At 42.3% G+C, this 13,199-nt stretch overlaps 1 protein-coding gene across 1 annotated transcript in view; it reads right to left on the bottom strand.

Moving 5' to 3' along the window:
• Positions 1-3,581: 3,581 nt before the first annotated feature.
• Positions 3,582-13,199, bottom strand: part of BPTF (bromodomain PHD finger transcription factor) — a 51,446-nt gene continuing 41,828 nt past the window's right edge. The window contains exons 30-35 of the mRNA XM_010141043.1: positions 12,921-13,176; positions 9,459-9,632; positions 8,375-8,567; positions 7,703-7,787; positions 6,427-6,613; positions 3,582-4,491 (exon numbers count right to left, since the gene is read on the bottom strand). Coding sequence (XP_010139345.1) covers positions 4,455-4,491; positions 6,427-6,613; positions 7,703-7,787; positions 8,375-8,567; positions 9,459-9,632; positions 12,921-13,176 — 932 coding nt within the window. The 3' untranslated portion in view covers positions 3,582-4,454. The remainder of the gene's footprint in view (positions 4,492-6,426; positions 6,614-7,702; positions 7,788-8,374; positions 8,568-9,458; positions 9,633-12,920; positions 13,177-13,199) is intronic.

Here is a 13,199-nt window from a genome sequence, read left to right as displayed (position 1 = left end):
CGTTGCGTTTTCACACAGTTCTGCCTCATGAATTACATGCATTTGATTCAGAAGAAACCAACATAACTAAGTATCGTTTGTATTGTCTTGGTATCCTCAAACAAGTCCACACTACTACTAAAAATTCCACTGTTCTTCAAGCAGCTGGATTTTCACGTGAAGCATACGAAACAGCCATGTAAATATCTGAGCACAGGAACACACGAACTGGAAGCAAATCAAGCAACTGCACCACACAAATCCCCAATTAGGCTCACAAATAACGGCGCGAGTTCATGCCAAGGAATGCAAACCAAGCACGCGATTGCACGCACGTCTTGTCCGCCTGGATACGCCGTCAGCTCCTTGAAAGTTCAGTCCCACAACTGCACGCTGAATGTCACTGTCCCATGAGAAATATTCCCGCGTTTGTACCCGCACACCAGTAAAGTTACTCTTTGATTCAAAGATAACATCTTCTAGTACCTTTAATGCAGTGGGACGTAAGAGCCCGTGAAACGCTGCAAAGGGGATCTTCGTGTTCCCAGAGCCAGTATTCACAACTCATAAATCTTTAAAAGAAAGTAATAAAATGTTCATGGGGTTCTGGGTTCAGTCTCCTGGGTTCTGGAAGATCCAAAGAGCTTGTAGAACGATGGTAAACGAACTGCATTGACAAGTCAGCTGGGGATTTTAAGAGATGTATTTATTAAATAAAAAGGGAAAATGCAGCCTAGCTTAAAAAAAGACACAGGCAGTGATATATATGACATGACCTGAACAGGAAGCAGTGGCTTCTGTAAACATTTTCTGTTCTGAAGCAAAGGTAGTCCCGACACAACTCCACCTTATGCACGTCGGCAGCTTGATTTAGTGTCACTGGAAAGCCGCGGAGTAGCGGGCGGGCGTAAGTCACACTGTATGAAGTATTTCTGGATATGGAATAGGAGCCAAATACCAAGAGCAAACATCATACATTTTGGGACCCAAAAGGCTGTTTCTATAGGACAGAAATTTACCCATAGCTTGTGTCTGTCTAAAAAACACACCATGTCACTTCTGTTACGTGAAAGATTTTGCACGGAGTGTAGCACACATACATGGAGTTTTCCTGAGGCTTTTGATTTGGCAGGACGACTGTTCCTGGCAACAAATCAAAGCAGTGGAGTGACTGGGAGGGACAGGAGGAGGAAGGAGGAAGGGTAACATGTGTATCTCAAGTTTCCCTGTTGCTATTTTTAGCTGAAGTCCAGGGACTAACCAGCAAGTCCTCAGTCATCCATTTGCCCAGAAGAGCAATTAAACACCCTTCCCTGCCCCAGGACGTTATGGTAATCTGAAACAGGCAAAGCGTGGGTGCAAACAGAACATCCACCCCTCGATCTCATGTTGGTTGTCTCTCGGAAGAGATAGATTAAGTTACTCAGGCTTCGGATGCCAGTAGCACTGAGACAACCAAACGCCAGTAATGGACACACCACATCTGCACCGCTCCCAGGTACAGCTACTGCTCTAGCAGCGAGCCCAAAGAGAGAGTTATTCCATGTTCTCTTTTTGGGTTACCAAGTCCTCTCCCCTTCCCTTTCCTGTTGGGCGGTCACTGTAAAAGGTTATCCAACAGCTGAGCACAAGCCCCTGTATTCCATAGCTCGGCTGAAACGCAGCTGGAGCGGGAGCATACGCCAGTTCTTCTTTTTACCAGGCTTCCCAACGCTCCCTTATGTCCCAAAGAAAACACCCTTCCTACAGCAAGTGGATTTCCATAGTCCTGCACTCACCGTTAGAAAATCCTCACAGCATTAACCACACTGAAGAGATTACGGCACTGACATGCAGTCGCTGTCACGGTCATTTTAGTACCTTACAGTCAATCATTTTTTCCCCAGCAGGATAAGCATGAAAATTCTGCACAATACCCAGAAATTGAAGTGTACAGGAACGTCATTTTCCTGTCTCTCCGAGGGTTTACTCCAGGCTTTTGGGTAAGCCCAGCTTTTTTTTCTACTTGAAATCCCCTTTTGCATGAACTAAATCCTGACCAAGGATAATTGCTACAGGTTTGTTTGAGGAGACAAAGGAAATGCAGCAGGTACAGCTCGCACGACCGAAACCCGAGTTACAGTATATGACCACTTTCAAACAAATGTTGCAATAATTTATAAAAATACAAAGAGGAGGATCACACATCTAACGAACGTACCAGGCTTCTAAGGAAGGTGGGTATTAATTACAATATTAGTAACTATAAAAGATCACCACTAATAAATGGAGAACAGCACCTCGACCCACTCAACGGCAACTGAAAACACGAACGAAGGCTCTCGGTACTCTTAAATTGCACCTTGGATCAGCTCCCTCATCAGCCTGATTCTCTGGCAGCTTCACATGAACTGGCAAAGCCAAGATCTACGATAACAGGACCACGTTTCATTAGAAACACCACCAAATCCATGTCAAACACATTACTTTATTTGTCTAGGATGATGTGTCCTATAAGGTACAAAAAAGTACTCTTCAGTTTGCCACAGTTTGTTAAAAACATAGCAATCTATTGCCTACAGGTAGGAAAGTTTTAAATCATGTCGTATATATTTATATAGGAATAAATAGTACAGAAATACTGTGCAGTTTGGATGGGATGCAGGATATGTCCAAACGCGGTTAGAAGTTGAGATTTTTCCTTGTTGCATTAAAAACACAATGCATACAATATGCAGCATTTTTTAAACGTCAAAGGACCACATAACCTAAATGCAACTACTCTTCTTTAACTTTAAGAAGCATAAATGGATTATTGGTTTCACATTGAACAATTATTTTTCATTTTCACATATAGGTTAAATGACAACATTTGTATGTACAAAAACCCACGGGCTTTTATTAGATAAAATTACCCCAGAAGAACCTTTACACCTGAGCCTGTAAGTGTAAGAAAGTGTGATCAGTAGCAACATCTTTTTAAGAAAAATAACAGAAGAGGATCTTGCATAGCAAGGTGTGAGGTTAAACCCAAAAGGAGCTTATCCATAAACCAGGTAAATCCCAGGTCACTGTAGAACGGAAGGGAACTGAATTAGTGCAAAAGCTACTCAAACGGTTGAGGAGCCGCAGACGAACCACGGCTGGTTAACTACAGACAGGCAACATGGGTGAGTCACTTAGAAACGCGGAGCGGAAGTGACAGATCAGAAAGAAAAAGCAACGTCATCAGCAATTTACATCTTCTTGTGACTTCGGTTTCTCCCTCAGCGGAGCTCTCCTCGCGCAGGGAACAGCGAAGCGGCCCAGGACGCCCTCAGACACAGTTATGCTTTCCACTGCTAGAGCACTCGGCAAACCACCGCTTGATTCAGCGGTGGGCAGCGACATTTCACAAAACGCTTCCTACCACATTATCCGTTACAGTCATTTTGGCACCACTGTAGAAATTTTACAAAGGGATAACAGCTGCTTAAGGACAACACGTAGTGAACGCTGCCTTTGGGGCAGAGTGAAGTCCGATCTCCCTGGCCACTTCCCTCCCCTGTTACTTTAAATATCCGTAATTCTGAACGCATCCCCAACGTGTTACAGACATTAGCGCACACGCAAAGACACCTACATCTGTGGGGAGAACAATTATCTCCATTTATTTTGTTTCATATACATCCATATTTTGAATTTTAATACAAAAGAAAAAAAAATTAGAATCTGACAAATGTTTACAAACAAGATACCTTCAAATAGATTTTACTCATTTCAGTCTGGTGCAGAGTAAATGACAAATTGTACTGTTATATTCAAGGCAACAGAGTCTGTAGTCCACGACCACTTAGCCCAACTTTTATGCAAGCTTAATTGTTTTCATCTACCATGAATGATAAACTCATCGTTGATTCCCAGTTCTCGGTGTGTGCACATGTGTACATAGCAGCTCCTTTCATAGAAAGAAAAGACATCTAGAGGTCTTCTTGTACTTTTACCTACAGGAATCATGTTAAGATACAGAATGGATTACATGTAACCGGGGCTGGATTTTATAAGAAAAAATAATTAGCTGACAAATGAGGGCAGCAATAAAAAAGCGTCTTTTTTGCAACAATAAATAAATACAGTCAAAGTTTTCTGTGTGGACTTTAAACCAGCTTCTTCACTGAAGAACAGGCGTGGCATTTCCATGGAGTTAAACGTGACCCCATTTACTGTATCTTTTTTCTTGCTCTCTTTCTCTCTCTCCTTCAACAAAACAAAGTTTTCCTGCTTCTGCCACAATAGTACAACAATTTGATCTTGACAAGAAAGTGGTGCTGCTGATTTGTATTTCTTTGTCCTTTGGACAAAATAAGCCAAGAATATAATCTGACTGTTGTGACCAATAAAAACGCAGTTTACATCAAGTCTCGTCAGGATAACCTGACTAAAAACATCTGGCTTCTCAATTAAAAATTTTCAGACAACCAGATCCTTGCTCGTGCGTTAGGTTAACACGCCGAACTCTAAGAAGCTGTAGACTGCAGTTTGTTGTTATGGGACCTGCAGAATACGGAAGAAAGTGAAGAATTAAGCACCCTTTGTTTTGGAGAACACAGTTGCTGCAAGGTGTTGCCAAGCGAAAACGACAATGAGGGAATTACCACCAGGTTGCTTCCCTTAATTTTCTTCCCCCTTCAGAAAAAGGAACGCTTAAAATAACTCCCTCTGAATTTTAAGCTCAGTTTCTCCTACAGTATCCAGATATTTCTGTACTTGTAAGATGCAGTGTGGCACCGGAACATTCCAAAAGGCCTGAAAGCAGTTCTACTCTCGTATTTACGTAACAGTAGTCCATCAAAAGGAAAGGGAAAAGACCTTTTTAGTCGTGGGTAGTTATAGTAAGGTATACTTTGCTGAAGTTTATTCAAGAAATCTTTGGATTAACTTAATCCAAAACCTGAACAGGCATTTTAAAATCACATTTTTGCTAATCAGAGTTCAGCAAAACTCCTCTTTGACATTCACAGTTTTATTAATGACTGAAAATAAAACAATACATGGTTTCCTTGATGAATTTTTCATTTTAGTCAACACACGGGACAATTTTTGTGGTTAACACAGTTATGTTTACCAGTGTGACTGCTGGTAACGAAAAGCCAACAACATTTACTTTTCAGACAAATGATCTGGATTTTTAGGGCAGTTTAATGTCATCGAATTGTACAATAAAAGAAAGTGACCCCAACATCCAGTTCTGATTCCAGTTAAAAAGTTCAGACTAAAGATATCACAATCTGTAAGAAAACAAAGAACACGGACGGTGTAAATGAAAAATAATAATGAATCAGATGCAGCAATGAGATGAGTGAACGCTGGATAACAGCTACAGCGAGACGACAGAAACAGGAGTTGAAAACTACCTGATAAGCATCATTAACAGGGAAAATTACACTGGAAAGAAAAAAGCTGAGCCGATTCACCTGATCTCATCCCTCATCCCTACTCCCATTGCACAGAGGAACCAGAGCTTCCCGAGGAGTGGCCGTGGAGTGAAGCCCTCAGTTTAGCTCCTTGTGAATGGATGGGGTCCTGCGTGCAGACTTAGACCTGCAGCCTGACACAGCTTTGACTGTTACAGTCGGACAGACCAAGTTCACCACTACACCTGCCCGATTTCTGAGCAGTGCTGAAAACGTGTCTAAGCGGGTTACGCTTGGCTGACGCTGGAATAGAGCAGTGACACCTGGGCACTCTGCTGGTGTCTCGAGGATGAGAGGAGCGGCTGTACCAAACAGCACGCTATCGTTTCACTGCTGCCATACAGCTCCCATGGACCTGCCACGAGACAGAACAGGCCAGCAACAGAACACGGGCAGCAGAGTTGCGTATTCTTTTTCTATGTCAGGGAAATAGTCTGCATCGATCCTGCTACAGAAAAACCTTAAATAGTACATTTTGACTTGTGTTTAGTTTTTCATATCCTACTCTAACCCTTACTTACTCCCTCTGTTTCAAATATGGTAAGTTATAAAAAGTTGAAATAAGTAGTAAAAACTGAAGTATTTTAATTGTGTTCATTGGGTGATCAGCTTCACGGATGGACTGTCTCTTTTTAGCATGGGAAGTATTTACTGCTCAGCTGATCGTGATCAGAACTCAGGACACAGTATCTGCCCTGGTCAGAAATTACTGCCATTAAGTTTTCTGCAGCCATGACTTAAAGTGTCCTTCAAACGCCCAGATTTGCATCTAACCACTCATTTTGAACCAACGTTACAAAATAAACTCCACAAAATCCTATTTAAGCCTTAATTTTGACAGGAAATGACAGCTGGCTATTATAGAACACATTTTTTTCATTTTAAAGAAAAGCAGTTGTCCAGGGAAGTGCACGGAGAGCCAAATCCCGGTATGAATGCAACGTAAGCTTCTAAAGGCACTAAGGGGATTTTGCGGGACAACAGAACAAGTATGATTAGGAACACTTCAGCTTACCTGCTTGCCTTAAATCCTTTTAGTTTCTGTACAAAGAATGATTCCAGAACTTCTGCACATTGGTAAAAAGGGGAGTCACTTGGATTGTAGTAACGACAGTTATCAAAAATTTTGGTCATATCTGCCACAAACTCCGTGACTTTTTTGTAGTAACGTTTCAATATTCTTTCTTCCATGGTGGCAAGGTCTTTAAGAAACCAGAGGTTAACGAAATGAGACATTTTCATCCTCAACAGCAGTTTACATTGTGGGAAACAAAGCCTGTCTAGGTTAGCTGCTTTTCCAGGAAAAGCTGTTTGTGAGGTGGTGACACCAGCAGGTCTCCTTCAGAATAAACACTTGTGCATGGATATGTTGTGTGCAGCTAGATTAAATGCAAGTATCAAAACGTCCTTGGAAAACCTGCGTCTTTTGCAGGAAGCTATTTGCTTTTTCTGAGGAAATTAAGGAAAAAATGTCAAAACAATCTGGCTGCAGTTACTTGTATCTTATTTTCTCTACAGCCCTTGCTGAGACTGAGAGTCCCGTGTGTACGTGTAACAGCTATCTAAAAATCTTCTGGTTATTTTTTATTTGAATTCATGACTGGCTTTGAATGAATTATCGATTTTCATGGGCATATGCTCGTTACCACATGGCACGGATGAAACAGTCAGTGCTCTCATCTTACTGACTAGACACATCAACGAGACCAGAATGGTAAAGTAAGCTGTAATTGTCCTATTTTAACACAGATATAAATTAAAAAGAGGGAGAGCAACAAGAAGTGCCAATTAAAATATTAGAGGTGTCTAAACATATAGCGGCATTTCAACCTGGAAAAACAGCGACCTGCCCTTGGAGAATGCCCTTAAAGGGCATTAGCACCACTTCCTCCTCAGACTCCAGAGAACACAGCCCACACTTTGTAGGAGGAACTGATACAGAAAAGCACGGAAGAAAACCCAAGCAAAGCAAAACACAGCAGAATTGTCCTCTTGACAGAAAGTCGTTTACACACAAGAATTCTGTCCTACTGCTGCTCTGAATTTCACATGTCATACGTTAGACAGACAGTATCTAGGGTCGGGTCAGCCTAGAAGTACGTACATTAACCTTCATGAAATTCTCAATATATTGATGAGAAATCACATTGTTTCATCTGCCTAACTGCAAAACCTGCATATTCTGCAAAACCTGTCTGTGAGGGCCCTGGATGGAAACGGTCATCAGGTAATTAATTCGATATTCAACCCCCCAAATCCACTCCCTCATGCTGTTGCTCAGAAACACTTACCCATTGGTTCTTTAATAACACCATAATAATCTGGTGCGTCATTGGGGTCTACTGGTTCTAGGAATGGCCATGCCATCTTGTGAGCCTGCCAGGGAAACAAGATATAATTACAAAAACTTCAGTTAAATTGGCACCACTTAGTAGCTAAACATTTTCACCAGACTTTTATCTGTTGGAGCCTCAAGTTGAACTTGTGAAGCATGGAGTTACCTGGAAAGGTAACTGCCTCTCATCTGATGGCTGGCTGAAATTTTAAACCCCAGGGTCAATGACCCAGTAGCTGGTCCTCAAAATGGAAAACGATGTGAAATTCCGGCACGAGAGGTCACCGTGCTAGACAGGCTGCACAGAAAAGTGCACCTCTGTGTGCTGTCCAGTCAGGCTAACGCTCTGCTTTTTGGTACTTTAAGTAAAGATGCTTCCTTTAAAAGCTTCCACTGAAGAGATTGTTTAGTTTCACCAACTCAGCGGTGACACACTAACTGCTGTAAATACTCCTCACCACAATAATGCCAATCGAGTTTGCAGCTGACAAACTGGCATTTTTCACCAAAAGAGCTTTGCTGTTTTCTTTTACAAAACAACTGGAAGAGAAATCAACCCCCACCCCAGCCTCACTCAGAATGTCTGTACAGTAAAAAGGCTCCACTTCGCTGCAATCCTTGTTCTCACCTGCAAGGAACGTAGCACTCTCCTTAAACCTTCGTAATCTTTATCAGTGAGAGGACTGAGTACAGTCATGGCGTCTTCCGTGGACTGACACTGTGGACACACGTACTCATCAATGAGATCTGCCTCGCTTTGTAAAATGCCAACGCAGCGCCCGTGATACCAGTTCTGACATCGGTCGCAGCCAATGTAGAATCTGCAAGATCCAGAACAGTGTTAGCGACTTGATCTATTCGATCTGTGGGTCACATTTAACTACACACACCTGCAATCCCCTGCGCACAAGCCGATACTTGGCACAATCAAACACAACAGCGTAAGGTGGGATTTCAGACTGACACGTTCCAATTGCACTGTTCAGACTGCTTTTGTCTTTGCTGGATTACGGACCAGTTCAACATCGGTTCAGAAATTTTACACTAGGCACTTCCAAGCCGTCAAGATTTCAAAATCACAGCTCTGCTTTAGCGTTGAAAGGAACAGGGCAATGCCAGAAGTCTCACCCAACCAGTATGCCAGAACTATTCAAGACACATTTTGTACAAACTGGACTAACGACTCGGGCTCTTGTTTCACTCCGTACAAACATTTTTCATACGGAAGCTTCAGTCTCATAGCTGAACACAGAGGGGTATTCTGACACAAAGCCTTACAGTAAAAGATACCAAACACGTACCCCCAGACTAGAATTATCCCTTCTGTCCACATTGGATTAAAGCACAAAAAAATCCACTACATGCTACATTTGTCTTTTAATCTTTCTAACCACCCCTTGACAGAAAAAGAAAACAAACCATAAAAATCAATCCCAATTTTAAGTACATGGTGTTTTGGTTGTTTGGCTTAAAAACAAAACAAAACAAAACAACAAACCCAACATATTTTGACCACCCTGAAAACTTCACTTTTCCTAAACATTTACTGTATAGAAACATTTTGAAGAAGACAATTACTGAAAAGCAATTTGTATTAGGAATGAACACAACATACAGCAGAATAACTTCTTTTTCTTTGCAAGGAACAGGTAACCACAGTCAGAGCAGTTTGCTACCTAGACATTAAATAAGAGGTTCTGATGAGAACTCACTGCGACTCATCATAAGGTGTTCTGCAGATACAGTACAATTCCTCACTGCTGCCCTCTTGTGCCCGTTTACAATCATTACAGATGTACACATCCATTTTCTTAGCCTCCTTTTCTGTGATGCCAACACATTCTCCATGATACCAGTTAGTACAAAGATCACAGCCAATATAGAACCTAAAAGTATTCACAATGAAAATGACAATGTAATTGTCATTTCAAATGGCATGGCACTTTTCCCTGCCTTTCTCTCTGATGCACTTTCTTGCTGGCCTTTCTTCAAGTTTCTGTCTCAGCTCCCCTGCTTCCCAGTGTTCTATCCTCACAAACTGACATCTCGCGCTGCAGCTGTACTCTCAGTAAGGTCACTTGGGTCTATTTTAAATTGACAGGTCATTAAAACGCACATCAATATGTAACCAGACTTTGAGAAAACTGGGCTAAAAATATCTATCTCCAGTGTGTGTGTGAAAAACTGTAAAAGGCACAAAGGCAAGGCCAAAGAAAAAGATGTACATTTTCAAAAGCCGCTGAAACATTTCCTTAAGATTTGAAAATGTAGGTCTTAGTTAATTTAAAAAACAAAAGCAAAGCGCAAACACCAACTAGGAGTTACAAGTACACTACGAAGAACATGCATACCAGCCATGTGGAGAATACGTATCGGTATAACATGATACGAAAGAAAATGGGTCAGGACATGGTCGTCTTTTTTTTTTTTGGGGGGGGTGGGAGGGGTGTCGGGGGCACCGGAAAACAGATATTAAACTACTCAAAATTGCAACAAATGGGAACGTGGACCATTCTTCAGAGAATTATGTCTACTCTCAGACACAGCTATGTGAGGGAACCAGATGTGGTATGACACGAAGTGAAGGGAACCAGGTAGAGAATCATGTGAATGGGACCTTGCACAGAATGATGTGACGAAACTGTAAAATACTATGCCAGGATGTTTGACATTTTGTGTATGGACATCTCAAAACATACCTATGACTAGTGACAATCAACCAGATGGGCGAAGTTACACATCCATTCTCTGCCTAAGCAAAAGCAAGCTGAGAACCCTGACCTCCCTGGCTTTCGGAGAGCACCAACCACCCGCCACGTGCTGCTGTAGGAATTCCTGCCCTCCTCCCTTGTCATGTGCAAGCACCACTCCCTGGACACCACACACCAGCAGCAGGGCCACAGCCAGCACATGTTTCACAAAACGAGCAGCTCGAATTTCCTGGGCCTCTGCATACGTCCTGGATACTCAGCTCCTGCCTTTTCTCATAATTTTCAGTCAGACAAATCCTTAAAAAAACCCAAACATATCACATAACCCAACCTTCCATTAAGAACAGATAGATAAAGCGCCTTCTGACAACCACCATCAACAACAGTCCAGCCTGTGTCCCCTTCCCACGAGGGATGGTGTCTGTCTGCTCCTGGTGACATGGGAGCACATTCACATCTGGGTGTAGATGCTAAACCTTGCCATGAGAATGTGGAACAGGTGCACATAATGCCTTAGCAACTAAACTGGAATCTAAGTAGGAACCAGCAAGACACCCTTGCTGACCATCCTCAAAACAACACGAGCAATCCCAATAACCCTGGAGTGTCACGAATCAGAACTACACACAAAGGGACTTGCTGTGAAATACGTAACACAGAATAATTCCGAGGATTTACTACATCCTAAAAAATGTATAGGGTAGGTATTCCTAACATACCACAAATTAGCTTTTAAAGCAGCCAGTCTGCCTTTTCTGAAGCAGAAGAGACACTAGCATACAGAGGAGTATCTGATGCCTACATACATATATGAAAATAAATTATGTTTACCAGAAAACTGTTTTAAAACTTGACCAATCCTTTTTCAAATAGAGAAAGGATAATGTAGTTCGACAACACTCATCGTTTGTAAGAACATAAAATTTGGAATTCACAAAAAGCAAAGCAGCAGAACTGAATCATATTGCTAAGGATACTACCGAGTTACTAACATTTCATTTTCTTTAGGTTTTATTCCGTGCATTTAAGCCCAGCTCTCAATTCAGACTACCAAAAGTCACTCTATGACCATTTGCCATCGGCTTACTCAAATGTCCCCTAGAGACAACACAAAGAGTTAGTCTGACAATCTGATCTTTCTGCTCACAGAATTTGTTCATCTCATCTTATTTTTGTGGTGGTTCTATCACTTACTACAACAGCAGCAGTAATGGGCAGACCTTTGTTTGGAGTCACAACAAAATGAGAACAGGGCATCCTCCTGAGAGCCCAACACAACATTCTCTCCCTGAGCGAGGCTGGTGACATCCCTCAGCAGCAGCAGTGAATTCACACCCAGGCATCAGAGATCTGCTGTTCCCGCAGGGAGCAGTCCCATCTCCCACACTGATGTAACGGTGTAACAGTCAGAACTACCGAATGGTCAAGGTGAAAAAAACCTGAAGACCTCAACTGCATTTAAAAAAAATAATTAAACCACCCAAAAGGCTAGACAGAACCTCAAGAGATCTTTTAGTCCTGGCCCTGCATTTGGAATGAAGAACCGTTACTGGAGTGAAAGCACCACTCCACCCCTATGGTTTCGTTCTGTTATCAGCATTGAAACCTCCACCAAATAGCACCACTTAACACTTGTTAAGTTTGGTGTTATCACTTGTTGAGCAGAAACATACTTGGAACTGAAGTTCCAAGTCAAATTTATTTCAGATACATCTCTACACAGCTATCAGATGGTTCACCATTACGAACTACTGATGTTAGTCACCTCTAGCTTAAGCAGGAACGCATGACACTCTCCTGCACTCCACCACTGAATGAATTCCTTCACAAACCTCATATGCAGCGTAAATACTTATTCATGGTCAGAACCTAACTACAGAGAACTGCAGTTTTCACTTTGTCAAATGCTTACGTACTCATTTTTTTATCAACCCTGGGATGTGAGGTATAGCACTCGGAAACCATTTCTGCCTGCAACATTGTCCAAAGGGAACCGCAGCCCAGTAACTTGGAGCCCCCGCTGCTGGCTTACAAAAACCAGGTCATTTATTGGAAGACGGCACCAGGGCTAGTTCTAAAGAATATCCGCTACTTGTTCACGACAAATTGCTCAAACCAAATCGACACTTGCTTCTGAGGCAGAGGCAAAATGGCAAAAGAAAGAATAACAGAGCGGAGGAACAAAAGAAAAAAAGAGCATGTGCATGTGGACAGGAAGGTCATACAATGGAAACATGCAAACGAGTGAAAATAGAAATCACATACAGTAATAGTATAAATCGGGTATGTTAATAGTTTTGTAACTGCTAGTGGAAAAGAGATTTTGTTCTTTACACCTCAGCGATCACTGCAGTAACACCTGACATTATCTCCAAGTCTAGAACTACCTTGCACTACTAGCTACATACTAACCTAAAGCTAAGAACTGGCACTAAAAGGCCCGTTACGGCATTCACTACTCACTTCGACTCATCGTAAGGCGTTTTACAGATGCAGTAAAGCTTTGTGTCCTTCTTTGTTTCCTTTGAGGTAGTAGAAATCATTTTCTTTTTCTTGGACTTGGAAGCTGATGAATCTTTCTCCTCATCTCGCTTTCTCTTCTGGGAGGATACTGGCATTGGGACCGTGGTGGAGGAGGAGGAGGTGGTGACGCTGGCTGCATGTTGCTGTGGTGGTGGTGGTGGCAGTGGTGGCGGTGGTGGCGGTGCAGCGGCAGCAGCTGCGGCTGCAGCTGCGGCAGCT

The sequence above is a fragment of the Buceros rhinoceros genome, unplaced genomic scaffold (assembly GCF_000710305.1).
Source record: "Buceros rhinoceros silvestris isolate BGI_N320 unplaced genomic scaffold, ASM71030v1 scaffold11828, whole genome shotgun sequence".
Taxonomy (NCBI): domain Eukaryota; kingdom Metazoa; phylum Chordata; class Aves; order Bucerotiformes; family Bucerotidae; genus Buceros; species Buceros rhinoceros.
This window is presented reverse-complemented; position numbering and strand designations above follow the sequence as displayed.